This window comes from Sorex fumeus, unplaced genomic scaffold, assembly GCF_029834395.1.
Source record: "Sorex fumeus unplaced genomic scaffold, SorFum_2.1 ptg000092l, whole genome shotgun sequence".
In the NCBI taxonomy this organism is placed as follows: domain Eukaryota; kingdom Metazoa; phylum Chordata; class Mammalia; order Eulipotyphla; family Soricidae; genus Sorex; species Sorex fumeus.
In genome coordinates, this window is record NW_026606149.1 from 1,839,009 (window position 1) to 1,865,715 (window position 26,707).

Genomic DNA, 26,707 nt, shown 5'->3' on the forward strand with positions numbered 1-26,707 from the left:
ATTCACGGTGGGGCTCAGGGTATCCTATGCGGTGCTGGGGATTGATGTCAGGTCTGCTGTGAGCAAGACAAGCCCCCTACCTGCTGTAGTTTCTCTCCACCCTGCTCACTCCCAACCCCCATGGCCCAATATCGAAGGAGCAGAACCAACATGTGTATCTCTTTCCTTGGGTACTGAGCGTGTCACTCACCTTATAGCCAGTTCTGGAATGCTGCTTTTATTTATTTATTTATTTATTTATTTTAGCTTGTATTTGTGCATGCCTGCAGACTAACCTTAGAGCACTGTTTCTGAGCATCACCCAGAACTACAAGCCAGAGGGAAGCCTTGTCCCTGTTGCCATTCTCTCCTGGCTTCCAGAACCCTCTAAACCTCACAGACTAGTTCAGTTAGACCGGCATGAAAATGCAGCTCTTAATGAATTTCCATGAAAAAAAAAAAAAGAAACACAGTTATCTGAAGCATTTTGCCATGTTCTAATTATTACTGGTCAGCCAGCGACCTGGGAGTCTCACACAGGTTTCTATTTAGCAGACTCAGTCTGACCTTGGCTGTCCCAACTTTGACACCCCTGCTTGAAGAGCTTAATAACTTCCTTCCCTCTGGACACATAGAACTTCTGTTTTCTCTCTCATATTTGCTGAGGGATTGGGGGATTATTCTTGACAATTGGAGTGCGGGGAAGGGGGGCAATGTCCACACCTCCATGGCACAAATTGGAGACATTTCTGTCTAATAAACATAGAGGACAAACTCCAATTGAGTGGGTCCCACTTCATTGAATTCCAACAAATACTTACCATATAACTGAAAGCACTTAATATAATTCCAGCCCAAACTCATGATTGAAAATCCAAGATTTTCTCTGTATGTGTTCAGAGAGGGGCAGGGCTAAAGGTAGTAGCTATAAATTACTGAACAGTGTCTCATCATACTGTACTTGTCCTCAAAGTAGAACTGCTACTCACTGTGATTGCAATGGAGACTTGATTTTGTAAAACAAATACAAATAAGGTCTTCTTAAAGATATCCTGGAAGAAATGCACTCGCAACAGTACTGAAGAAAATGCTGTCACTGATCCGGGTGTTGCATCATTATTTCTTTGAGAGACAAATAATAGTCTAATTTTGGTCTGAGGCATTTGATTGTAGAATGCTCCGAGGAAATGTGATTTGCATTTGCAAAGTCGGTTGCCTTCAGGGAAAGAAAGCTGGGTGGGGAAGAATATGTTTGAAATGGAAGGAGAAAATTAGATATAAATAGTCAGGAAAGATAGAGAGTGAGTAGAGGGCTAGCCTTGCACAAGCCAGGCCAGGGTGTGATCCCCATTACCTCATAAGACCCGTGAAGCCCTCCAGGAGTCATCTCTGAGCTCAGAGCCCAGACTAAACTCTAAATGAAACCAGGCATCTCCCCAACACCAATAAATAAATAAGCAAGCATGTAGTCAGTTATTATAAGATCATGCATATATTCTATGCTCAGAAATTGGCATTCCTGGCATAATTAATGCACCAGTATAATTTCCTATCAGCATAGTCTAAAATACAGAGGCCACAAATTTATTTAACCTACAACTACCTTTCCAGAAAAAAAAATCTCCTTCAGCTGCCCCCTAAAGTCCCCTTTAAGTGAACCAATAGCACAACCATACCTTAGTGAGTGCTGTCACTGCACCTACCTGCCTGGATCCTTGCAGTACTAAGGGTGCAGGGCATTTTGGGAAACAGTCGGTGAAATTTTGATGCTCGTGAAGTCATAAAGTCACAACATCAAAGCTAAGCTGATCTTTAATGCAGAAAGCTATAGGGTGTCTTCCACCTATCAACTGGGAGAGCATGATATGACTATATTCTGTGAAGTGAGTTATGACGGTCTGGGACGGGCAGTGTAGCTCAGGAATTGGCAGGTGTCTTGAGGAAAGTAAACTGGTGATGCTGGTGCTGGTAAAATAGTATGTGAAAAAAAATCTCAAGTCAGGAGAGAGCTACGTGTGTAGAGAGAAGACAGTGGGTAAGCTATTGTGCTGCACATTGGCTCTGTGTGTGTGTGTGTGTGTGTGTGTGTGTGTGTGTGTGTGTTTGTGTGTTTGGGAGGCCAAAGGCTAAACAGACACACACATATTAAATTCATTTGCTATCAATTATAATTTGCTTTACTAATAGTGGAATATGCCTTCCTGATCAACCAGCTGGTACCAGGACGTGGGGTGTCCAAGAACACACTTCTTCATGGCCGGCCCTAGCTGCAAGGCTATGTCACAATGGTGTGAGCTCCCGCCCTGTTCAATTAGTGTCTCCTTGTCTCATGTGAAGCCAGTAATGCCCACCACTGACTTTTGTTAGGAGAATTAAAGTCCCTTTACTGGCTATATCTGGCACATAATCACACTCGATTATAGTAGCTCACTCTATTAGCTGTTTGAATAAGAGAACTCTAAGCCGATGTGTCATCCGGGTAGCTCCAAGTTAAGATAACAAGTATGAAACCAAGAAGCACCAGTTAGGAAAAATTGAGAGGGACTCCAGCCTTGAATGGCAGCGAGGAGCCTTTGCGATGGGAGGGGTTGTGCAGAAGAATTTCCCATCCTCCCATCCTTATCCAACCCCGTTCCATATGTCCCCAGCTATGGAGTCCAGACTTCATTGCTCTGCAGGGGGTCTGATTATAACTGGCATGTGTTAACACATACCTAGTGTTCTGGGATGCTGTGAAGGAGGTTTCGAATCGCAAGTAATGTAAGGAAATATTCCTCTGGCATCTTTTTTTAAATTGTTTTGTTTGTTTAGGTCTACAGCAAAGGAGGTTTTAGTTAATGGAAGCAACATAGAAAGCTAGAGGTAAAACACCCGCCACCCCCAAAGATGCCCTCCAGCTGTGTTTCTTTCCACTAATATCCCTCAGTCTAAGGCTGCTACCAGGAAATCATTATCACACAGTATTGCTGCAAGGAGTTTGGGATAGTTCAAATTGAAATAATACATCCAGACCATGTATCTATAATGTGACAGCAAGAAGCAGAGAGAAAATGTATCACGTTGTAAATCTTGGAGCTGGAAGGAGCAAATGGGTTTTCTTAGCATGCATATTTGTAAGTGTCATTAATTGAATTTTGCTTAAATTAGCCGATAAATTATAAACCAGCCCCATTGATAATATTTCTTTGAATGTAGGAGCCTTTATTCCAACAATCCTGCTTCTGTGGTCTATAAATCGGAGTGTCCCCTCCAACGATATTTTAGGGTGTGTTCTTGGCAGAATTTCGAAATCGAAAAGCTAATTGCTTTTGTTGAATTAGTTTAACCAAATTCAAGCTGTTCTACACCTGGCAAAACAAATCGACAGTCTCAAGTGCCGAGAAATAGATGCTCTAATGTCTTTTCTCCCCTTAACTGTCTTCCATAAAATAGATATTTTTGAAATTACAGGAAAGACTCTTACCAGATGAGTCTGCGGGGTTTTCTGATGATATGGTAGTTGAAACATGTTCTAAAACACTTCTCTCGTTCCCACGGTGCCAGAACCACATACTTCCCCTGTGTGATTTTATGAATTACTTTTACTAACACATCCCCGAGAAAGACCGTCTATGTTAGGCATCAGGATGGATTCTAGCTTGCTCTTTGTTTGGAAGGACTTACTGAGATTTAGAGATCAAAGGAGAGTTTAAGACTCTGGTTAGATTCATTTCGGGAGTGAGCAAACTAGAATCCAGAGAAGACATCTCATGGCAAACTTGCCACATCCCCTGGATCTTGTCAGGGGCCAGAGCCCTGTGACTTTCTCCTTCACCACACATGCACATCCTTTATTTATTTATTTATTTATTTATTTATTTATTTAAATCGCTGTGAGGTATAGTTACAGGCTTTCATGTTTGAGATTCAATCGTGCAATGATCAAACACCCATCCCTCCACCAGTGCACATTCCCTACCACCCTACCAGTGTTTCTAGTATACCACCCCCCACTTTCCAACCTTCCCCCTGCCTCCATGGCAGAAAATTTCGCCCATACTCTCTCTAATTTTGGGCATTATGGTTTGCAATATTATTATTATGGTTTGCAATACAGATACTGAGAGGTTATCATGTTTGGTCCTTTATCTACTTTCAACACACATCTCCCATCCCGAACTATTCCTCCTACCATCATTCACTTAGTGATCCCTTCTCTATTCCAGGTGACTTCTCCCCCAGATCATGAAGCAGGCTTCCAACTATGGGACAATATTCCTGGCTCTTGTGTCTACTGTCCTTGAGTGTCATAATATGTTATTTTATATTCCACAAATGAGTACAGTCCTATGTCTGTCCCTCTTTTTCTGACTCATTTCACTTAGCACAGTACTTTTCATGTCAATCCACTTATAAGCAAATTTCATGACTTCATCTCTCCTAACAGCTGCATAGTATTCCATTGTGTAGATTTACCAAAGTTTCTTTAACCAGTCATCTGTTTTCAGGCACTCCAGTTTTTATCCGAATTCTGGCTATTGTGTTGCAAACATGCACATCCTTTCAACCAGAGTCTGACTTGCTTTAGTCACCGCCTTGGTTGTGATTTTGTTGACAAAGAGCTTGTTTGTGACTGGCAGTGGAGAGCACTAGTGTTGGGTGCTCATTGGAGAGGAGAGGAGTGCCCCTGTCTCATATGGAGAGAGGTTCCTTCATTTTCAAGTGAAACAGAATCTTGTACAACCCCATCATCTTCCCCTGTGTGGCCCTTATCACAAAGTGGCCCCTTGCCACTGAAGCCTGCTGATCCTCAAAAAATCTGGAGCCCAAGACACAGAACCCGGAAAACTGAGGCTGTCTTATAGAGTCAGCCAGTTGAGAGCATATGTAGTATATTTTGCTCGTGTGTCTGTGCTCCTTCCCTCTGTTCTTGTACATTTGTAAGCTCCCCTGTTGCCCCCGAAGCATTCCTGTCGGCATTCCATGTATTCATGGAATCTCTTATCCTCTGAGTATTAAATGTTCAGACCGAGATGGTCAGCCTGGTTGTATGAGCACTGAGAAAGCCTGGCAGGGCCTTCATTCCTGCATTTGCTTTAGAGAAACACACATCTTTCTTAGGTCACCTGGACCATCATGGCCTCCTCCCCTCTGACACCGTCTGCATTTGCATTGAGACCGTGGCGTCATCCCCAGAGTGTTCCCTCCAGTGGAATGGGTATTTTTCATTGAGGAAGTGCCAGTATTTATTGAACCCATGCTGGAGCGTTTTTGCCAAGGGCAGCTTTTAGAACTTACACCTTTGCTTCCTGTCTTTGCTGACACTCAATCATGCTTCTTTGCTCCTTTTCATCCACTGACTGGTTCCTCCTTTCAAAATGTTATTTGCACTATGAAGGAAGTGCCTTTCCTTTGTGCTTCTGCTTCCTCCCTCCTGTGAGGGGAGGGGTTCTGTACTCAGGGTGTGTACTCTGGACAGTTTGAATCCTAAGAGCCAGATGGTTCTCCCTTTGCGTCCCATTGCTCACCCCTCCGTCTCCTCACACCGAGCCTTTGCAGCTGGGTCATCCAGATGGCACAAGGGCATATCCAGCTGCTCAGCTTATTCTTCCTGCCCATGGTCTGTAACCATTTCACCTTCTGCCCATCACCAAGGTCACTTCCGTCTAGCAGCTGGTGATGCCTCTTGTGTGTACTGGTTCATGGGGGGCAGGAAGTTAGAGAGACTCTCTGATGGAGAAAATCATGTGCCCCCCCCCAACCCCTCACTAGCTCTTCTATGTCTGAAGCTGCTCATTTTCTTCCTCAGGAAGCTATGTGGCATTAGATGCAGCTTTACATCAGAGGCTGATCAGCTGAGCATGGGCAGACTCCAGTTTCTCCTGGAAGGAACAAATGTTTGAGCTGTTAGGGTAAAGGGTACAGTAGAGTAGATGGCATGTCTTGGATCTCTTGGGCTACTCACAGCCCAAGAGCATGCTTACAAAGAGAATAACCTCTTTGAAGAATAACTTTAGCAATTTAATTCTGAATCACAAGTATTGTCTTGATTTGCTTTATAGATTTATTTTTATCATGCAGTGTTTGGAAATACTAATTTGAGTGTGTGTGTGTGTGTGTGTGTGTGTGTGTGTAAGTGCATGCACGTCTGTGTGTGGAGGGTGATGTAGGTCATCTCAGGAAGTGCTCCGTGACTTCAGGTCCAGCACTCTCTGCTTTGAAGGTTCACTGCTTGGCCCATGTGGGACTTGGTCCAGGAGTCCTGGGGTCAGCAGAACTACTCCTGTCAGTGCTTGGGGCACTCCCTGGTTTCAGGATCAAACTCAGGACCAAGGCATTGCACTCCAGCCAATATTAATTAACTTACCCCAAAATGTCATTTTTTTAACAGATATGAAAAATTTCTGTAGGAAAAAATAGAATATCCTGTTGCTTCTGTGTGTTGTGGCGGCTTAGGATTCTCTGCCTTCTTGTAACTGAGAAGTACTAATATATGAAAACCACCAAGGTGTTTTACTGTTCTCAGCTTATCTTTCGGGCCCCAGAAGGCTACTCACAGCCCAAGAGCATGCTTACAAAATGAACCTGTAACATACAGAAAATGTTACTGACACCACTAATACCCTTTAAGTAGGCATTACTCATAACCAGCACTCCACAAAACAGCTCATTCTTCTTAGGGGTCCCTAGACATGAATTACATAACAAATCAACTTGCTTGATCCTCCTACCATGGAATGTTGAAATAATTATAGAGTAGTTTAAGACTTAAACCTAGCCATTGTTTAATACATCAGATGCATTTGGATGGACATATAAATATATTTTCTACTGTTTCCTTCATATTGATGGAAATATTTAGAAGATACTTTTTTTTCTTTTTATTAGTGAAACACCATGAAGTACAGTTGTAGATTTACAATTTTTTGTGCTTGGGTTTCGATTATACAATGATCAAATACCCATCCCTTCATCAGTGCCCACTTCCCACCACCATGGATAATATCCCGCCCAGCCCCATTCCCCTCATCCCACCCTGCCTCTGTGGCAGGGCAATCCCTTGTGTTCTCCCTCTTTTTGGGGGTGTTATGGTCTGCAAAAGAGGCATTGAGTGGCAAACATGTTCAGTCCATAGTCTACTTTCAACATGCATCTTCCCTCCTGGGAGGATCCTCCAAACTCCCTTTATTTGGTGCCCCCTAGAAGATATTTTTAAAATGATGTCAGCAAACCAGTAGAAATTGTTTAGCACTTATAGAAATTATAAGTATAAATTAAAAAGTGACTCACGCTCAGCAATGGCATTGACCCTCAATCATTTTTCATAGGAGTGATTTTAATTGTTAGCTTAGAAGTTTTCTTTAGGTTACTGGTAGATAATCAGATACTGCTGCCAACTCAGAGTTTTTGATCCTATGAACTTAAGGCAGAGCCTAGAAGTTGACAATTTTAACAAGTACTTATTCTGATGCAGGAAATTTACAAGCAAACTTTCAAAAATTATTACTTCATGAACCCTAAATAAATTACTGAACTATTCAGTGTTCTTTTAAAATTTTGTAATTAGACAAATATTTACAGAGTATAGGTAGTAATGTAATTACAAAATACTGCTTCATTAAAAAAATTACCTGTGAAATAATTTTCTTATTATAAATCAGTGGATTATATGTATTAGTCTTTGTTTTCCCCGAAAAAGGAATTGACATCAGTCAAACCTTTTCCTGGAAATTAAGTTTTGGTTTTCATTGCCAGATCAATTCTCAGTAATCCTTTCCTTGTTTCAACTTAAATGCCATTTACTGAGAAAGCACTTATCTGAACTTTGCTACTTCTCCAGATACTACATGATTTCTTGGCATTATGTGGGTGCTTTGGGGGGTCATTAGAAGTACAGCTGTTAGTTCAGCCTGGCACACCCCAGCTCCAAGTTCACGATGATGAGTCTGTGCAAATCAACCCCAGCTCCTCCTTGCACATGCTCCTGTATAACTGGCTTCTTGTAGACTCTCCTTCCTTCCTTGAACAGATGATTATTATATTAGCATCATGTGAATGCAAAAAAAAAGGCCCAACTTAAGCTCAGTTTGGCCCCCAGAATCATGTCGATGATGGGGCTCTGGTTCAGGAAATGATGTGTGAAACCTCCCCTGCTTCCCCTCTGTTGTTGTGGGGACTGGGGTGGTGATTGTTAGTTGTACGCACACCCGTTACACGGTTCATGTGTTTGAGTTATAGTGCTCACTGGAGTTATGCATGCTCATTAGGTTATTTGTAATCTTGACTGTGGTGCTTACCAGGCAGGTGTATCACACCTGGCCACAGTGAATAGGACAACTGGTGAGTTGTGCTGCTTGCCAGGGCTTGGATCTGTTAGTTGTGGTGTAAAGACACACCTGATTGCAGTGGGGCTGCAAATTGCTTTGTGGCACTAGGGATCAGAAGCAATACAGGGGCTAGACAGAAGCAGTAAAGCTGCCAGAATTGTATTGGACACATGTGATGGCGCCAAGATCAAACTCATGACCTCAGCTTTGCAGGGTAGATGCTTTACCCATTGAGTGGTCTTCCGTGAAGGGGTTATTTTAACTTGCTAATCTTAATAGGAGCTAAATGGTTACTTCCAACTTTATTAAGGTGACAAAATGAATCAACTAAACAATTATTATGTACCCAGTGAAGACAATTCGAAACTAAGTGTACCAAATAGGTATTATAAATTATTAGCACACTAATATACATGTATTCCTGTGCATTTAGAGTCAACCCTTAGCTCTGCTAGCACTTTCTGAAGGATATCTTCATAGGAATGGAAGTAGGGAAGTGACTCAATGCTGTTCCTTGTTGTTGGGGACCAGCTATGTTTCTGTGTCCATATGTCCAGTCCTCGGTGTTCTTCCAGATCTTTGTCCATACAGTGTTCTCCATCTGACGTTACCAGACACAAGGCCTTTGGTAATATCGTTCAGAATATTCTTCTGACATTATTGCACAATTGCAATATTTTGAAGGTTGTCTCCTCTCCCCCCACACCCAGACCCCCAGAGACCCCCCAAATTGGATCCCAGTGGTTTTAGCTCTCATCACTTCTGTTTTTGCAAGGATAAGGCAGTGCAAAGCAGACTTTGGGAAATATTTTTCCAAACTCATTTTGCTTTCATGCTCCACAAGACAGAGAACGTGTGGCCTTTTGTCAAAGCCCAGGCCTCTGTGTGCATGCAGATCCCTTGCACCCTGAACCTCCTTGGCAGTTGCTATTTCCCATCTTCCTGCATGATTAGGGCAGGGAAAGGCTTTCAGACTGATTATGACCAAGATGCTCTGAGAGAGTTGTCTTGTAGGTTTCTCCCCACTGACTCGGAGCTTCTCAGCAGATCCCCAAAATAATAGTCTGGTACTTTATTGTTTGTATGCAAGCTTCCTGATTTGTTTTGGGGAGGTGTTTCACAAACAATGTTTAGAAGATCCAGGTGTTCTCCCAGAAATTCTCATCTTGGCCAACCAGGCCAATGGGTCAACCAGGCCAATTGACCAACCAAGCCAATTGGGTCAATGCATGGGCCGAGGATGTAGTGTCACCTGGTCCCTGTGGTATGGGCTATTACCTGACATTGCTCAAGGACCTCTAGGAACGTACCCTCTGCTGTCAGAACCAGGTTCTGCCTTTAGACTATTGTCTGGCCTCTATAAACTAATTTTCCTTTGTTGTTTGGGCCACTTCCGCAGAGCTGGCTTTTCTGAGGCTGTCCTTGGTGGTGCTCAAAGGACCACGAAGTACCGGGGATTGAATCCAGGAAACCCATATAAAGAATGCACTGCAGCCCTGTAAAGTTTTCCTTAAGAACACAGGCTGCCCAGCTAGCCCCTGGAAGGCAGACTTGAATGGCGGTGGGAAATTCGAGCAAAATGTAAAGTCAAAAGTAGAGAGAAAGTATCTAAGAAATTGCCCACCACAGAGGCAGGGGGAGGGCTGGGTTGTGGGGTGCATAATAAAGACATTGGTGGTGGAAAGTTTGTACTGGTGGGGGGATGGGTGTTTGATCATTGTATAGCTGAATCTCAAACATGAAAACTTTGAAAAAAAAAAAAAGAACACAGGCCACCTTCTGTAGCAACCTCCTAATTTGTCACTGTGTTAAAATGAATAGCTTAATCCAAAATAAGTCTCCTCCGCTTTTGTTTGAGCTGAATTCAACAGACAGGAACTTCCTCTGAACACAATGGAGTTGTGACTGCAACACCTTCCCTCTCACTTCCTGTCCGTAGGTGGCCCAGAGGGACTTGTTCTTGCAGTCCCCTGAGTTTCTCGGCTCTTGTCTCCTCTGACTTACATGCACTGTGTAACCATGCTTCGTTGGAACTGGAGAACATTCTCTTTCTTCCACTGTAACCCTGTCAGGGATTGGCGGTTGTTTATTTATTTATTTTTTAACCTGCTCTGCGCTCAGACTTGGCTTTCAGCGCTAAGTCAGGGGCAGTGAATCCAGCCAGCCTCCCCCCAAGTGCAGCTCATGATGTGCCGGTAATTACAGCAGCAGGACGAGACCTTGGCTTTGATTTGATCAGTGGGAGTTTGACTCAAGGCAGACTTCTTGAAGTTGTTTGAAAGTTCTGCGTGTGGCCTGGAGTCAGCAGTTGGGAGCAGAGCTGAGCGAGAGCCTTGGGCTGTTCTTTAGGGATGGAGAAGGGAGCAAACTTTTCTGAGTTGTTATCACTTGGCCCCAGGGGAACAAGAAATGACTCTGACTCGAAACTTGCTGCTGCGGGCGCCTGGGTAGCTCTCTTGCAAAATGAAGCCTGGCTTTTCCCTAAGGAACACAGGGAATTCTGTTTTACCGAGATGAATGCAGAAGAAAAGAAAGTTGTATTTCTCAGTCAGGTAAAATCAAGTAAAAGTTGACTATTTTTTTTTGAATTTTTTTTTTAATCACAGTTACAAAGCGGCTCATGATTGGGTTTCAGTCATACAGTGTTCCAACACCCGTCCCTCCACCAGAGTATATTTCCCGTCACTGATGCCCAAGTTTTTCTTCCTGCCCCACTGACCTCTGACCTACCAGCTGCCCCCATGGCAAGCACTCTTTGTTTGTTTGTTTGTTTGTTTTTTCCTTTTGGGTCACATCTGGTATTGCACAGGGGTTACTCCTGGCTCATGAATTCAGGAATCACTTCTGGCGGTTCTCAGGAGACCATATGAGATGCTGGGAATCGAACCCGGGTCAGCTGCGTGCAAGGCAAAGGCCCTACCCGCTGTGCTATCGCTCCTGCCCTCAATGGCTATCACTCTTCTTCTTTCTTCTTCTTCTTCTTCTTCTTCTTCTTCTTCTTCTTCTTCTTCTTCTTCTTCTTCTTCTTCTTCTTCTTCTTCTTCTTCTTCCTGTTCTTCTTGTTCTTCTTCTTGTTCTTCTTGTTCTTCCTCTTCTTCTTCTTCTTCTTCTTCTTCTTCTTCTTCTTCTTCTTCTTCTTCTTCTTTCTTTCTGTCTTTCTCCCCTCTCTCTCTTTCTTTCTGGGCATTGTGGTTTGCAATGCAGGTACTGAAAGGCTAGGATGTATAAGTTGATTTTATTCTAATTCAACAGTCAAGGTCAAGCAGATATTTGTGGATTCTCATTTATGACAAATGAATAAACGTAGATGTAAGAGGAAGCAAGACAGCCCCAGAAGGAGTAGAGTGGAGACTGAATAACCATCATGTCTGCTTCCTGTCCCCTGGTTCCACAGACCCTTGATCTCTATGGTAATGAACAGTGACTCTGGAATAAATTCATGTGAATTCCTGCCAAAAATGAAAGCTGAGGAATTATTGTCTCTCTTTTATATATTTTTGTTGCTTGAAGAAAAAAAATGAGATTGTCTTGGTGATTTTCACCTTACCTAAGCACTTCCTGAATTGTATCCCTTCCCTTCATTACCTATGCATTATAATTAACATCTATACCTTTCAACCAGGCGGCTTCAGCAAAGACGCTTCACAAGAAAATTGTGTTCCATTACCCTGGACCACAATGATAATTATAAATTAGGAATACTTCAACCAGAGAGAAATGACTAATACACTTGTTTTCATCGGTAATATTTCCTCAACAGCTTCATAATTACATGGTATCCAGTAGCATGTGGAAAATATCTATTAAAAAGCATAATGAGAAAGGAAAACTTGTGTAGAATGTGTATATTGCAACAGCCTAGTTTCCGTAATTATTATTTAAATCTTCCCTTTGTACTTAAAATTTTAACCTTGCAGAACTTAAGTAAAAGTTGAACAAAACCCAAAATCATATATATGTGTATATACATATATATATATATATGCAATTTCGTAATTGAGTAATATGCTTCACAGAAGTTTCCTTATTTTTTTTCGATACATGCGGTCTCACGAGCGGTCAGTAGCATTCCATCACTATCCCATGATCCCTTTCCTCCCCTCCTATTTTGCCACAGTTGGACTTTCTCAAGGTTTCTTTGGAAACTGTCTAATCTCTTGCTTTGTTTCTTTAGACTTTGCACATAAGCAAAATCATCTGGTATTTGTTTTTTCCCTCTGACTCACTTCACTTAGCACGATACACTCCAATTCCATCCAGGTTGCAGGCAACTGTATAATTTCATCTTTCCTCCATAGCTAAGCGATATTCCTTCGTGTATATGAAACAATTTCATTATCCACTCATCTGTTGTGAGGCACTTGCATTGTTTCCAGACCTTGGCCGTTGTGAATAGTGTGATGGACATAGGTGTGCCTATGCCCTTGAAACTAATGTTTTAAAATTCTTGGGATAGAGGCTTATGAGTGGAATTGCTGAGTCTTCTGAATATTTTATTCTTAATTTCTCATAGTCGCTGCACCCCATTCCTAAGGGATGGATAAGGCAGAAGTCCCTCCAGTAGTGGCTCTTTCTCATGTACCATCACTAATACTCACTGTTAACATTCTTTTGGATATGGACCATTTCACATTTTTGAAATGATGACTCCGTGTTGATTTGATTTGCATTTCCATGATAATCATTGATAATGACCATTTTCCCATATATCTGTTGACCATCTTTATTACTGACTAGCTTTTAGCTTTAAAAATCGGGCTACAGCTCCAGGCCCTGAGTTGAAAAAGTTGTAAGAAAATTGCTGAAGCTGCAATGCATTGGTCTGTTTTTTAGTTTTGATCTGAAAATTTTAACTTTTGCAGTCTTCAATTAAGTGCATCATGGATTATAGAACATGAATCAAAGAAATGAGGATCCTGCAATTGAGAGGATTGGGGGATTCCTAGGAGCGGGTCAAACCTTCCTTGAAAACCTTTATAAGCATGTGTGAGTAGTGGGAAAAACAGGGAAAGAAAGGAAAGAGAAAGTATATTGTTCTCTTGGAACCAAGTATTAACCTGCATTAGCATGCAAGTACAAGATAGCACATATGCCATTGCTATGGGTGTACACATGGAACATGCGTGTACCCATATCATGGGCCTACACAGGAAGATTTCTGAAATCCCTTGAGGTGCTTCAGAAGATAAGGACAAACTAGAGCTGCAGGTTTTTGCTTTGATTGATTGATTTTTTTCTTATTGCTATTAAAACTTGAAAGACTGGGAAATAAAATAAGCCAGCACTCCTATTTTCACCAAGTGACTCTTATATTTCCCAAGCAACGTAAATTATTTATAGGAAATTTGGAATATGGTCATAAAAAAGAAGCCAATTTTTTAAGGAAATTATACATTAAAGAAGAGGATGAAAATGAGAACAAAACCAGATGTTTGATCTAAAGCAGAATTAAATGCATTCTGCTATTTGAATTAAAATAGCTTGCTAGAGGGACAGAGATAGTACCAGGCTCATGGTCCTTGCCTTGAACATGGTGAACCCCAGCTTTCTCTTTCATAGCTTCTGGTCCCAGAGAACCACCAGCGTGACCCCTAGCAGGAGCCAGGTACACTGGGTATTACTGGTTATGGAACCTAAACAAACAGTAACAAATAGAAAACAAAAGGCATGCTACAGAAAGCAAAACAGGAATATAAGGATTCAGGGGAAGGAAATTGTTTAAGTTAAGCTCTGGGTGACACAGGACCTTTCTTCCAAAAGTCTGGAAACAGTGCTATGCTCCAGCTCTTCTGTGAGTCCATCATGCCCAGAGCAGAGCATATGCAGAGTTCTAATCCAAAACAGAGATGACAGAGATAATGTATGTTCACAGGGAGCCCATGTTTAGAACCATACACCATGGGATGCAATTAAATGAATTTGATGGGGCGTAATAGCCTACTTATGGAGATAAGCTTTGAACAAGCATGATTACAGCCTTGACAAAGTACCCCCCAAAAAAGATTTAAAAATTTTGATAGACTTGGTGTTCAAAAAGAAGAGGAGGGAGTGGATATGTTAGAGACAATATATGCGCGTTCATGCATATGTGTGTGTGTGTGTGTGTGTGTGTGTGTGTGCGTGTGTGTAGTGAAGTGTTCTGTTGATCAGAGACTGATGGAGCCATTATGGGTTGTCAGATGGCTATTTTCATGTAAACTGTGTTGGAAACCTAGGTAGATTGTAATTTCAACACTGTTTGATATTTCTTACACCATCACCATATATGGTGTTGCACTCTGACATCTAGGATTCACATGATTTTATCTTCCTGATAAAATTTCATGTTATCAGTATAGCAAAGTAGAATCAACTAAGGAGTTTATATGTCTGACTGTTTGTATTCATTTACAAAAGATTATACAAAATTATATATAATGATATATAATGCTATGTACTTTTATGATATATGTAGTCATTGATAATGCAATGACTACAGATACTCTGAAAAGTCTATAAGAAACCCAGGAGTAAAGGTGAAATGTTATCTAATGATGAACATACCAATCCCCTGCCCTTATTGCTTGGATGTATCTGTGGGCCACATTTCTGAGAGTATCAGCATAGGAATGCACCTGGCATTATGAGTTCTTGGTACTTGGTTTTGGGTTGTGTTTTTCATTTGTTGTTTGAGTTGTTTATCTCATTGTAGGATCATAGACATTTCTGTGTCTGCCGGGGAGCATAGGACTTTTCCATGCTGTGCTCCTGTGTGTGTGTGTGTGTGTGTGTGTGTGTGTGTGTGTGTGTGTGTGTGTGTGTCTAAGTAGATATACATCAGCACAGGAAGGCCTTGGGATTTTCTCCTCTGCTGAGCCTGTCTTTCTCCACGAAGAATGTTGGTAGACTTTCACTGACAGCGTGGGCTTGGCTGGGCCTATTAAGATTAGTGGCGGACACAGACTCCCAGATTAAATGTCTGAATGCTTCTGATAATTATGTCTCCATCTCAACATTGCAAAGTTGGTCATCAACTTTCAACTGCAGCTGCTTACACTAACCTTGCAAGGACACTGAGCTCAGACTCCAAGCAATTTTCTGCTTGTGAATTTTGGCAGTGATTACAAGTCTAGTGATGGTCCCAGCTGGGAGAAAAGTGTCAGTAATGGGAGGATGGTTAAGTTCGCAGCTCCTGAAACAGATGTGGGTGGGGGTGGGCTGCCGAGAGTGAATAAATGGGATGGGAGCCTTGGAAGAGTGTGGAAGCAAGCAATATGCACCTCTTACCCCCTACCGAGCGGCCTCTCACCCCATCAGTTAAGGAAGCAGCTCACAGTTGCGCCAATGAAAACTTGGGAGCTCAGTTGGAAGGTCAGAGAATTTCAAGAGTGTGAAAGGCTGAACTGTGTTCATGCTCACTTGCCTTGCAGACTGCAGGAACTGGTGCTACCTTAGCAGCACTCAGCGGAGAGAACTGGATGAATCCTGGGGGCATTGAGCCATGGGCATGGGGTCCGCTAATGAGCCTTAGTGCTATAACGCAAGCCTGCCACAGAAGATCCGATGGTGGGTTGCCTCTGTATTTCTCAGGGGTGTCGCCACTTCCTGGATGCTCTCTTGCCCCCATGAACAGCAGGCAGACAGAGGCAGGCCCAGGAGGCAGAGGAGGGGTTAGAAGAGGGACAGTGAACAGGCTTCACAAGAGCTTATTCTCATCTCTTAGCCGCCTTTGGAGTGCCTGGTGGTGGATGGTGGTGGAGTTCATTGCTGTGAGATACCATCGGGCGGGTCAGATAAATCAAAGGTCTCTGGAGAAGGGAGCAGAGCACTGTTCTACCTGTTCCTCCCTCTCAGCAGCCTGGCCTGCCTGGCCCTTCTTCCTGAGTTCTTCCGGCAGATGCCATTGTCCCTACCTGTCCAGATGCAGAATTACATTGCACCAGAATGTTCTCACAACCCCAGGCTGCCCGAGAACTGACCAGTGGACCAGCCTGACTCCTCATCGTTAGCTGCCTGCTCTGGCAGCAGAGATGATGAGCGATGATGCAGCCCTCCTTAGAATTCCCAGAGCCTTATCCGGCACGTGGGGATGGCACCTTGGCTCAGGCCCTATCAAGGTGCCGCATTTTTCCTCTTTGCAGAGACATGTGCAGGGAGAATTAAGAGAACTGGCCCTCATCATCTTGCTTTTTATTTGTAGTTAGAATTTTGGCCTTGGGGACATCAGTGCTACCTGGAAGCAACTGCGTGCGAAGTATCAGCATCAGCATGAGCCCTTTGGGCTCTCTTCCTGCCACTGTGTTTGAGGAATACATCTCCAGGGGATGGATATGGGACCTGCGATCACTAGCCATTCCACATGGAGTAAATCTGAGTGATAGTCTGTGCCAGAAATTCACCCCTTGTGTTATGTAGTCCAGCCTCAGGAGTATAGACACTAAGGGCTAAATTGGGTGTTTAAGCGTGTGCAAATGGAGCCTAAACACAGCTGAAGTCTCTCATGTAGAAATCTCTGGGATGAAAGGCAGTTTCCTCAGCAGCTACTAGGGCAGATGAACCCCCCTTTCCTGAGCAGTCTCATATATATATATATATATATATATATATATATATATATATATATAATTCCTAGCGCCCTTTCTTTGAAAGAATGCAAATGCAGTTCTATAGAGCGGCACAAAGACTTGTGATTTGGTAAATTGTTTTTTTTTTTCATTTTATTTTTGCATTCAGATTAATCAAAGTCCAAAACTGATGGCAGTTGAGAGGGGATGGAAGATTGTTGAAATGACAGATTGAGTACTGTATTTCTCAGGTTATAAAGTTCAGGAAAATGTGTAATTATTTCTGGGTTTCCTAAGGTTCCTCTGTTCAACATAATGTTCTGACATATAGCAGGGACAGTTCCAGATAGGAAATGCAAATGAGTTGGAGCTGGCCCGCTGCCGAAGCTGGGGTTAATCATGCAAATCTAATGCAGTTCTTGGTATTTCAAGAAAGGTTTTAGTTGAAGTCACGGGCACATATTGATTTAAAATTCCTACTTCAGAGAGCAGCGTAATTTTTTTTTTAAGTTCAAATTTGAAAATATAGAATGGGATTTGGAGGCCCATGTTGACTGAACATCAATCTATACTTGTTAATCATGAAAAGTAATGGGCGGGAAAGACAGCTTCAAAGCATGTGTACGTTCCTGAGCATACTAAAATTGCATATTGGAGCAGAATCCACAAATCTGTAGCCCTGGGCTTGGAGTAAGAACGAAGCAATCACATACATGTTTACGGAATATCTGCCCTGTTCCAGAATGCAAACTGAAGGTCAGAATAGGGGGGAAAAAAGGCTGCCCCTTCAGGAATGATCTAGAAAACCTTTGGAGAAAAGATTGGTTGCAGGAAGAAATGAGCCGGTCTCGCTCCCCAGAGCAAGCTGACACTTTCAAATAGCCTTTCCACCTTGCACAATAAGCATCAGCTTATCTTTCCAAGAACATTAGAATTTTGTCTGGAGAACTGACCTAGGAATTATTATTATTATTTTTTTTTATGTATTCCCTATCGTTGACTCCCTTGTGAGTTAATCTCATCTCCATGAATCTTTCACCAGCTTCACTCTGATGTTGATAAAGGAGATGGCTCCATCAAATACATCTTGTCAGGCGAAGGGGCAAGTTCCATTTTCATTATTGATGAGAACACAGGGGATATTCATGCGACCAAGAGGCTGGACCGCGAGGAACAGGCCTACTACACGCTCCGGGCCCAGGCTCTGGACAGACTCACCAACAAGCCTGTGGAGCCTGAGTCTGAATTCGTCATCAAGATCCAGGACATCAATGACAACGAACCCAAATTCCTAGATGGCCCCTATACTGCCGGAGTCCCTGAAATGTCTCCAGTGGGTGAGTAATGAACACAAGATTTTTTTTTTTTTTTGCTTTTTGGGTCACACCCAGTGATGCTCAGGGGTTACTCCTGGCTCTACATTCAGTCTACACTCAGGGATTACTTCTGAGTAATTCCTTAGGGGACCATATGGGATGCTGGGGATCGAACCTGGGTCGGCTGCATGCAGGCAAACCACCTATCTGCTGTACTATCACTCCAGTCCCAAACACAAACTCTTGAAACCTTTTTTGGGGGGGTTGGATGGGACGGGGTGCGGGGGACTGAACTGAAAGTGACACCTTCAGCAGTGCTGAAGAAAGAAATCCCTTATTGTGCAAGGTTAGGTTCAAGTTGCCTGTATTACCATGTGGATCACGTTATGGGACAATTTGTTTTCCTTGATGGAAAATGAGGGAAGGCTTCCATTCACACAGTTGCCATCATGGCTTCAGCAAATTACAAGGGTCTCAACATTTCCTTTGGATTGAATATTTGATGTTCATAGACAGGCTAAAATTGTAGCTATGAGGTTAAAAAAAATGAGGTGCTTCCGGCAGAGTTTTGTGATGATCTTCTCTGTGTGTGTGTTTTTTCACTCAATGATATTAGGATGATGATTCACTATTCTCAGAAAGTCATTGCTGCCTGGATAGAGGGCAGTCCTGGGGCTTGCCAGGTGAACCTAGGAATCCATTGGTCTGTCTGCCCCTGAGTGTCTGTGAACCTGCAGTGAGCATCCACCTCCAGAAACACAAGCGCAGGAGGATTTTTATCGAATTGATAATATTGGTAAAACAGCACTGAGTGTGAAAGAATATAACATAAAAATCAGGAAGAAATATTTTATTCAAACATCTCTTGATTTTGCCTCATGACTGGAAAAATAGAAAGTAAAATCCTTTTAGTATACGCTTTATATCAAATAATAAAAATTTAAATTCCATTTATTCAGGTGTCACTGGGGTGTTTTTTAATTGGTGTGTAATTTCAGGATCGGTGATCTTAGCAAACAATTAAAAATGATGGCCTGGGACATGTACCGGCTGGTTTATATATTTCCGATTGAATTTAGTTTGAAAAGAAGGTGTTGACTTAAAATTAGCAATTGAACTTGTATTTTTTTTATATTTTTTTGGTCATACTGAGTAGTGCTCAGGGGATATTTCCAGCTCTCTGCTCAGCAATACCTCCTGCCAATGCTCAGAGGACCCTATCTGGTGCCAGGGATTAAACTGGGGTTGGCTGCATGAAAGGCAAAAGCACCTTCACCCCTTTACTATCTCCCAGACCTAGACTTGCATTGTAACATGTAAAAGTTGTACCAAATCTGATCTTTTTTTCAGTAAAGGTCATTTTTTTTTCATTTTATAATTCAGTCAAATAAGTTTTCTGAAGTGGAATTGCAAGTATTTGTTTTTATGACCTTTAGGGGAAATCCCAACTTAGTGACCGAGATCTCTGTTCCTGCCCCCATGAGAAAGGGGAATTATTTAGGGTCCCTTGACTCAAACTGATGTCGGTGAGCCCCACAGGTGGCTCAGGTGAAGTGGGGAGGAGAAAGACAGTCACTTTCTCCCAATTTGCCTCTGCCACCCGGGACCCATGGTTACTGGGTTCTTGTCTCGCCTCGCAGAAAGGAATTTCAGGAGTAGACGAGCAGTGAACATTATAGTTTTATTTGGAGGTTTTGAAGGGAAGGAGGAAGAGATTGAATGTGAGACAGAGTGGAGAGTAACCTGCCCAAGAGAGAGTCCGGGCGTCTCCAAGGTTGGAGAGAGCCCTACACACATTTCAGCATTAGACATGAAAGCATGAAAGGACACATCTCAAGAGGAGAAATGCGGCGACACATGTGCTCAGCCACAGGATGTGCTTGGCCATATAGGCAGAAGCAGCACATGGGCTCCGGCAGCATATGTGCGTTTTTCCATTGTTCGAGGAGACCTTCATAGGGTTTCTCCAACCTGTACCCATGCGGGGCTTCTACCTAGCTAAAAGTCTGTTGCTAGGGAGGTTACCAAGGGGGTTAGGAGTGGTGATGGTCTTTGAAATTCCTCTCTTGACTTTTGTTTCTGCTGGAACTTCTGGTGGAGAGGGGGGTGTCTCAGGGTCCCAGTTCTCCCTGAGGTCAGGGCTATGACTTCCCAGGAGATGTACTGCCATTGCCTTGGGAAAGGGCCTTCTCTATCTGCCTGCCTACATCAAAACTACTGAAGACACCCAAGGAGAAAGCGAACCAGGCGATTCAGAGCTTGTTAAGAATTCTGCACCTCTATGGTACCATCTCTGTCTCTGTACAATAGTAGCAAACATTTTCTTTTTTTTTCCTGACAGAACTGGCTTATTTCCACCTTCTCAGCACCCCTGCCTCTTCAGACTACTTCCTGTGTTGTTGCTTAACACCACCAGCCAAAACAACAATAAGAAAAGCAACAACTGCCAGATTTACAAAGCTTTAGAAAATGCAAGGCATGGTTTCTCCAAAGTTAGAAGCAGGATTTTTTGGGAGATGTCTTTGAGCAAGTCCTGATTATTACAGACATTTTAGTGTTAAACCTTGGCTTGTACACGGTCACCTTTCTTACAGAAACTGTAGCTGTGAACATTAGCTATGGACATGGTATTAATGTGAAATTTTTGTCAGCTGCTACAATGTGCAGTACTTTGTGGGTTTCAGTGGTGTTGCCATTGAAATGGTTTTCTCTCTCTCTCTCTCTCTCTCTCTCTCTCTCTCTCTCTCTCTCTCTCTCTCTCTCTCCCTCTCTCTCTCATACCAGTTGTACATTATTACTTCCACCTGCATAGTGACTTTAGTTATTTGATTGTTTGCAGTATATGTAGAATTTTAGAATTTTTTAAGAAAACTAATGTGAAATATCTCCAGTATTTACTTGTTACTGAATCAGAACACAGAGCACACATAAAGAACAATGCCTGTTCGTGCAAAATATAATATATGAATTATTGCAAGTCATAGTTTAGGAAGGTGTATAATTCTAACCAGTAGTTATAACACATGATCATACTGTATATCCAAGTTATTAAATTAATAGCTAGAAGCTTTTTTTAATTTTCATTGTATACTAACTATACATTTTAAAGTACAGAATATGTCCTTAGGATAATTTAAGATCATTTAACCATTTTCATAAGTGTTGAATTATCATAGAAAGTGTAAAATAATCTGAAAATGTGTTAATGATGTATAAAATAAGTTAAAAATTATTTCTTAAAAAGAATATGCAACTGAGTTTACTACAGTTTATATGTCCCTCTTTTGGGGGTTTTGTGTGTATGTGTGTGAGTGTGTGTGTGTTCTTTTAAAATGCAGTATGAAATCAATGCTTAAGAATGTCCCCACAGGGGCTGGAACAATAGCACAGCAGGTAGGGGGTTTACCTTGCATGTGGCAGACCTCCTTTGATTCCCAGCATCCCATATGATCTCCTGAGCACCACCAGGAGTAATTCCGGAGTGCAGATCCAGGAGTAACCCCTGTGCATTGCCAGGTGTGATCCAAAAAAAAAAAAAAAAAAGAAAAAGAAATGTCATCACAATTTTTTTGCTATAAGAATAGTCCATTTTAGAGAAATAGAAATCATTAATATTCCGTATATCACTAAAAATCAATACAGTTGAATTCTTTGTTTTAATTGGGCCAAACCCAGTAGTGGTTGGACATTGTTCCTAGCTTGGTGCTCCCTGTCTATCTAATGGGACCACATAGAGTACTAGTAACAGGGACCAAACCCAGCTGCCCTGCGTGTGCTCAAATCTACTGAAATTTAATTCTTAACTTAAAAACCTGTCTCAGCACAGCTGGTCTAGCCATGGAATGATTGTTAGCAAAGCAAAAAAAGCAGAAGTACTTCAGAATTTTTGTTTCATGTATAATATGTAATATATAGTATATGTAATTTCTACTCATTTGAAAGAAAATTGATTTATTAATAGAAGTCATAGCATGAAGGGACATCAGTGTGTAAGAAAATAGATATTGGATGGCTTATGTGAGATATTCTGAAATAGAGGTCTATATAGAACTAAGTTGGAAAAAAATGATAGATTTTTTTAAAAGGTTATATTTCCAAGAAATTATTAAAAACAAACTTGAATCCAGAGGAAAAAAGTGGGACTTATATCCTCAGCTGGACATGCATGATAAAAGTCCTTATTCAAATACCTAATGGAAGCCTATTTTAGTTTCTAATCTCTTTCCTTTGTTTGGACTTTGGAGCTGCACACAGAAGTGTTCAGGGTTTAGTTCCAGGGACTGGAGAGATATTATGTGAGTGGGGTATTTCCCTTGCTCTTACATGCTGTCTACCTGGGTTCAATCCCCAGCGCCCCAAATGGTCCCCCATGACCATCAGGAGTGATCCCTGAGATCAGAGTGAGGAGGAAGCTCTGAGCACCACTGAGAGTAGCTCAAAAAATTAAAAATAAAATAAATAAAATAAAAAAAGTTTGCTGGAGCAATAGCACAGTGGTAGGGCGTTTGCCTTGCGTGCAGCCAGCCCAGCCAGGCTGGATTTGATTCCTCCGCCCCTTTCGGAAAGCCTAGCAAGCTACCATGAGTATCTTGCCCACGCGGCAAAGCATGGCAAGCTATCCATGACTTATTCAATATGCTAAACACAGTAACAACAAGTCTCAAAATGGAGGCGTTACTGGGCCCACTAGAGCAAATCAATGAACAGCGGGAAAACAGTGACAGTGACAGTTTGTTCTCAGCTCTGTGTGGGGATTTTCTCCCAGTAGTGCTCAGGGACTGTGTTGGTGCAGGAGATTCATCCTGGACTTCCAGTGTGGGAAGCATGTGCAGTCCATCTGAAATCCTGGTGCCTCTCCTATTTTCCCTTTATTTCTTTTTTTTCCTATTTGTTTGTTTTTGGGCCACATCTGCCTCTACTCGGGACTTACTCCTGGCTCTGTGGTCTGAAATCGCTCTTGCTGAGGCTTGGGACCCTATGGGGTGTCAGGGATTGAATATATTGAACCACATATGAGGCAAGCACCATAACCTGTCCTCCCTCTCCAGCGACCACCTCTTCCATTTGACAGGTAACACTGCAAAGGAAACTTAAAAAAAAAAAAAAGCAATCATGGTGTTTCCTACAATGACCAAGTGAATACATCGTTAAAAATAGTATGGCACTCTGTCACCAACAAGAGAAACACAGTGAATGAATTTTTCACATTGCTGTACTTTTCCTCCTAGGGGTGGGATTGGGTTTCAATTTTTATGCTTGACACATCAGAGCTGTTGTGTATCACCTGTGGCTCACAGGTGGCTGTGGCTTAATTAACACAAATTGCAGCAAAACATCAATGTGCTCAAGAAAAAAAAAAAACAAGAGGCAGAAGCACATGAAAACCATTTCTAATGACATAAATGCAATCACCAGATATCAAGTTCAATGGCTGGTTGGAACTGGATTGCTTATTCGGCTAGGATGTTTCACTTTCTGTCAGACTTTAATGAGCTATGATAGAGAGAACCTCTGAGTGATGATCTCTTGCCATGCTCCTCTCTGGATATTGATGGACATCTGCCCGGAATACTCTAGAAAAATTTAACCCCTGGTTCTGTTGCAAGAGAGGCCTAAAATTTTAGCCCCAACGAATCTGGAGTAGATTCCTATCCTGTGGGGGCATTATTAATCGTCAGTATTTTTGCCAACATACTTTTAGATTCCTTAACAACTTGTGAAGTTTCATTAGTGTTTATCCTCCTAAGGGGTCCATCATGTAGTTGACATACTCCTTTGTTTTATGCCTCAAAAGAAAAGCAGAAGCCAAACATAGAGTCTGAGCCTTTCATGAGTTAAGAGTGTTTTGTGGTTCCCAGAAGCTTTAAATTCATTGGTTTGTGGATTGGCCCATAGGAACCTCGGTGGTACAAGTGACAGCAACAGACGCTGATGACCCCACGTATGGCAACAGTGCCCGCGTTGTCTACAGCATTCTGCAAGGACAGCCGTACTTCTCTGTGGAACCCAAGACAGGTAACCATGGAAATGGGATGCTCCTTGCAAAATCATGATTTAGATTTTGACATTGAATTAGAAAAAAATTGGGGGTGGGGGGCAGGTCGGACATCCAAGGGATGCTCAGAGGGTCCAGTGGCCAGTTCTCTGCCAACAGGGCTGGATGACTGAGCGTGAGAACCTAAGCATGTGGTGCTCCTGGAGAATTAGAATAAACTCTTCATCGAAATTATTTTTATCCACTCTTCTTGGCACTCCTTATTGTGCTTCTCTCAGTATGTGTGTATTCATCACAGGTAGCATAGTTGTCATTGAAGAATATTTTGTATTGGGGCTGGAGCGATAGCACAGTGGGTAGGGCCTTTGCCTTGCACGCAGCTGACCCAGGTTCAATTCCCAGCATCCCATATGGTCCACCAAGCACCTCCAGGAGTAATTTCTGAGTGCAGAGCCAGGAGTAACCCCTGAGTATTGCTAGGTGAGACCCCCAAAACAAAACAATAGAATATTTTGTATTGTTTAGCAATATTCCCATCAACATTAAACACAATATGATATATTAAAATTTATTCAGCATCTGGAGGAGGATACTGCAGTGGTCAAGGCACCTGCCTTGCATTTTGCTGAGCCTGGGTCAATACCCGGGACTCTGTGGAACCCCCAAGCAGTGCTGGGTGCATCTGTGGAGCCTGAGCACCAGCAAATCTGTCACCAGGAAGTGCCCAGGCTCCTTCCCAAGTGGGGGGCCCTGGGTCTGCCCCTGCATCTCTTCAATAAAAGAAACGAACAGAATAGATGTTTATGTCCTGTGTACAGACCATAGAAGAAAATCCCATTCTTTGCTTTTGTTCCATTTTCATTTTGTTTTCCATCATTTAGAGAGGAATTATACGCAATAAAACTTAATCTCAGGTGGAAATCTGCTCATCAAGTAGGAGACTAGGTAATGGATTCAGTTTATCTTTCCAAAAGTTTGGAAATAGTTTTCTTGGGGAAATTCATTAAAACATAACCATTGGGGAGATGATTTACTAAGTTAGAAGCAAAATAAATGTTTTATGAAAACAAGAATTAGGAGACAAGGTTTTTCTAAGTTGCACAAACTACCTGGATAGAATATTGCTTGGCTGCTGGAAGCTGTTTTGCTTTTAAGCTTAAATAAATACCTTACATTAGGCAAGACTATCATTTGGGGTCTTCTATTTTCGTTGTAAAATAGTTTTCTCCCTTCTCTATGTTTTGGGAAGAATGGGTGGGGATCAAAATGGGTGGAGTGTTTTGTTGATTTTGTCCCTTGAAAATTGCTCTATGGTTTAGTCATTTTGTCATTATCATGGAGAAAAATTAACTTTCAAATGGTCACTTTTAAGAGATTGAATATTTGGATAGTATCTGTGGTCCTAAATGGATATTTTATATATATTTTTAAATGCCAATATTATTAGATTCTCAAATCTCAGTGTGGGGAGATATTTTAAACATCTTGAGAATGATGGTAATGTGCATGAATAAGAAGTCTTGGTTTTTGACTCATTAAGAATTCATCAGGACGGCCTTGGAATTTTTTATACTCATGCAGTGGTAGCGTCTGAATCCCACCTGGAAAATCTAGTGAAGAAGAAATGGTTCTTATTAAGCAAGTGTTGCAGGAGAAGTAAATGAAAGTATTTATTTGTGAAATGAATCCTGTGAATGTGGAACGTTTGCTGGTGGTTGATTTAATGATAGAATTGAGAATCCTAAAGTCAGACACCCACCCGTTCCCTTTATATATCTACTTTTACAGCCTAGAACGACATTGACAAGTTTCTGACAGTTTGTTCACAAATTATACTCTCCTGCATTATATAACTCATCCTAAAATAGCGTGTACCAATCCCAAGGGTTAAATATTTTGCTGCTGCTAATGACTGGCTTGTGATTTTAGTTTTGTTATAAGATAATGGGTTTCTCAGAAAACCCAGAGGAGGGGAGCCCTAGGCTTTTGACTGAGCAACTGGACCATTTTCTGTGTGGGTCACGCTATTGCTTCTTCATACTCATTTTAATTTCAGAATCTCAAAGATCATGTATTACAGGAGGGGAAGGAAGTTCAGTTTAATTTTGTGTTACTTTCACTTTTGATGCTATAATTACGGAAATCATTGGGGTTTCTCCTTTTCTTCTCATTAGTGCAGTGGTATTCGGGGAAAAAAAATTCCCGCTCTGATTCTTCATAATATAGAGAATGCATTCTTTTACAAAAAAATAATTGTGTTTCTCTGACAAAAATGGAAACTTTCTTAGTCCTGAAACTCATGGGGAGCTGTAAATCAGGTTTGAGTTAGCCTTCTGTATTTGCTGACAGTATGAGTCTTATCTATGTGAGAAATAACACAATTTTCCACATTTCTGAAGCTGAGGGCTTTGAGAAGAAGCAAGAAAAGAAAACTATTGAAAATTTCAGACAAGAAAAATATTGAAAATATACCAAATCAAGATAGGAGGGAGAAAAAAAAATAGGTTGAGGCAATTGTTGCTTGGTGCATTTCTCTTAGTTTATGACTCCTTTTTTATTTTTTCCATT

At 41.8% G+C, this 26,707-nt stretch overlaps 1 protein-coding gene across 1 annotated transcript in view; it reads left to right on the top strand.

The window, feature by feature from the left end:
- Positions 1 to 26,707, top strand: part of CDH7 (cadherin 7) — a 143,785-nt gene that overhangs the window by 42,400 nt on the left and 74,678 nt on the right. Inside the window, exons 3-4 of the mRNA XM_056131489.1 lie at positions 17,871 to 18,165; positions 24,040 to 24,159. Of these exons, the coding sequence (XP_055987464.1) occupies positions 17,871 to 18,165; positions 24,040 to 24,159 (415 nt within the window). The remainder of the gene's footprint in view (positions 1 to 17,870; positions 18,166 to 24,039; positions 24,160 to 26,707) is intronic.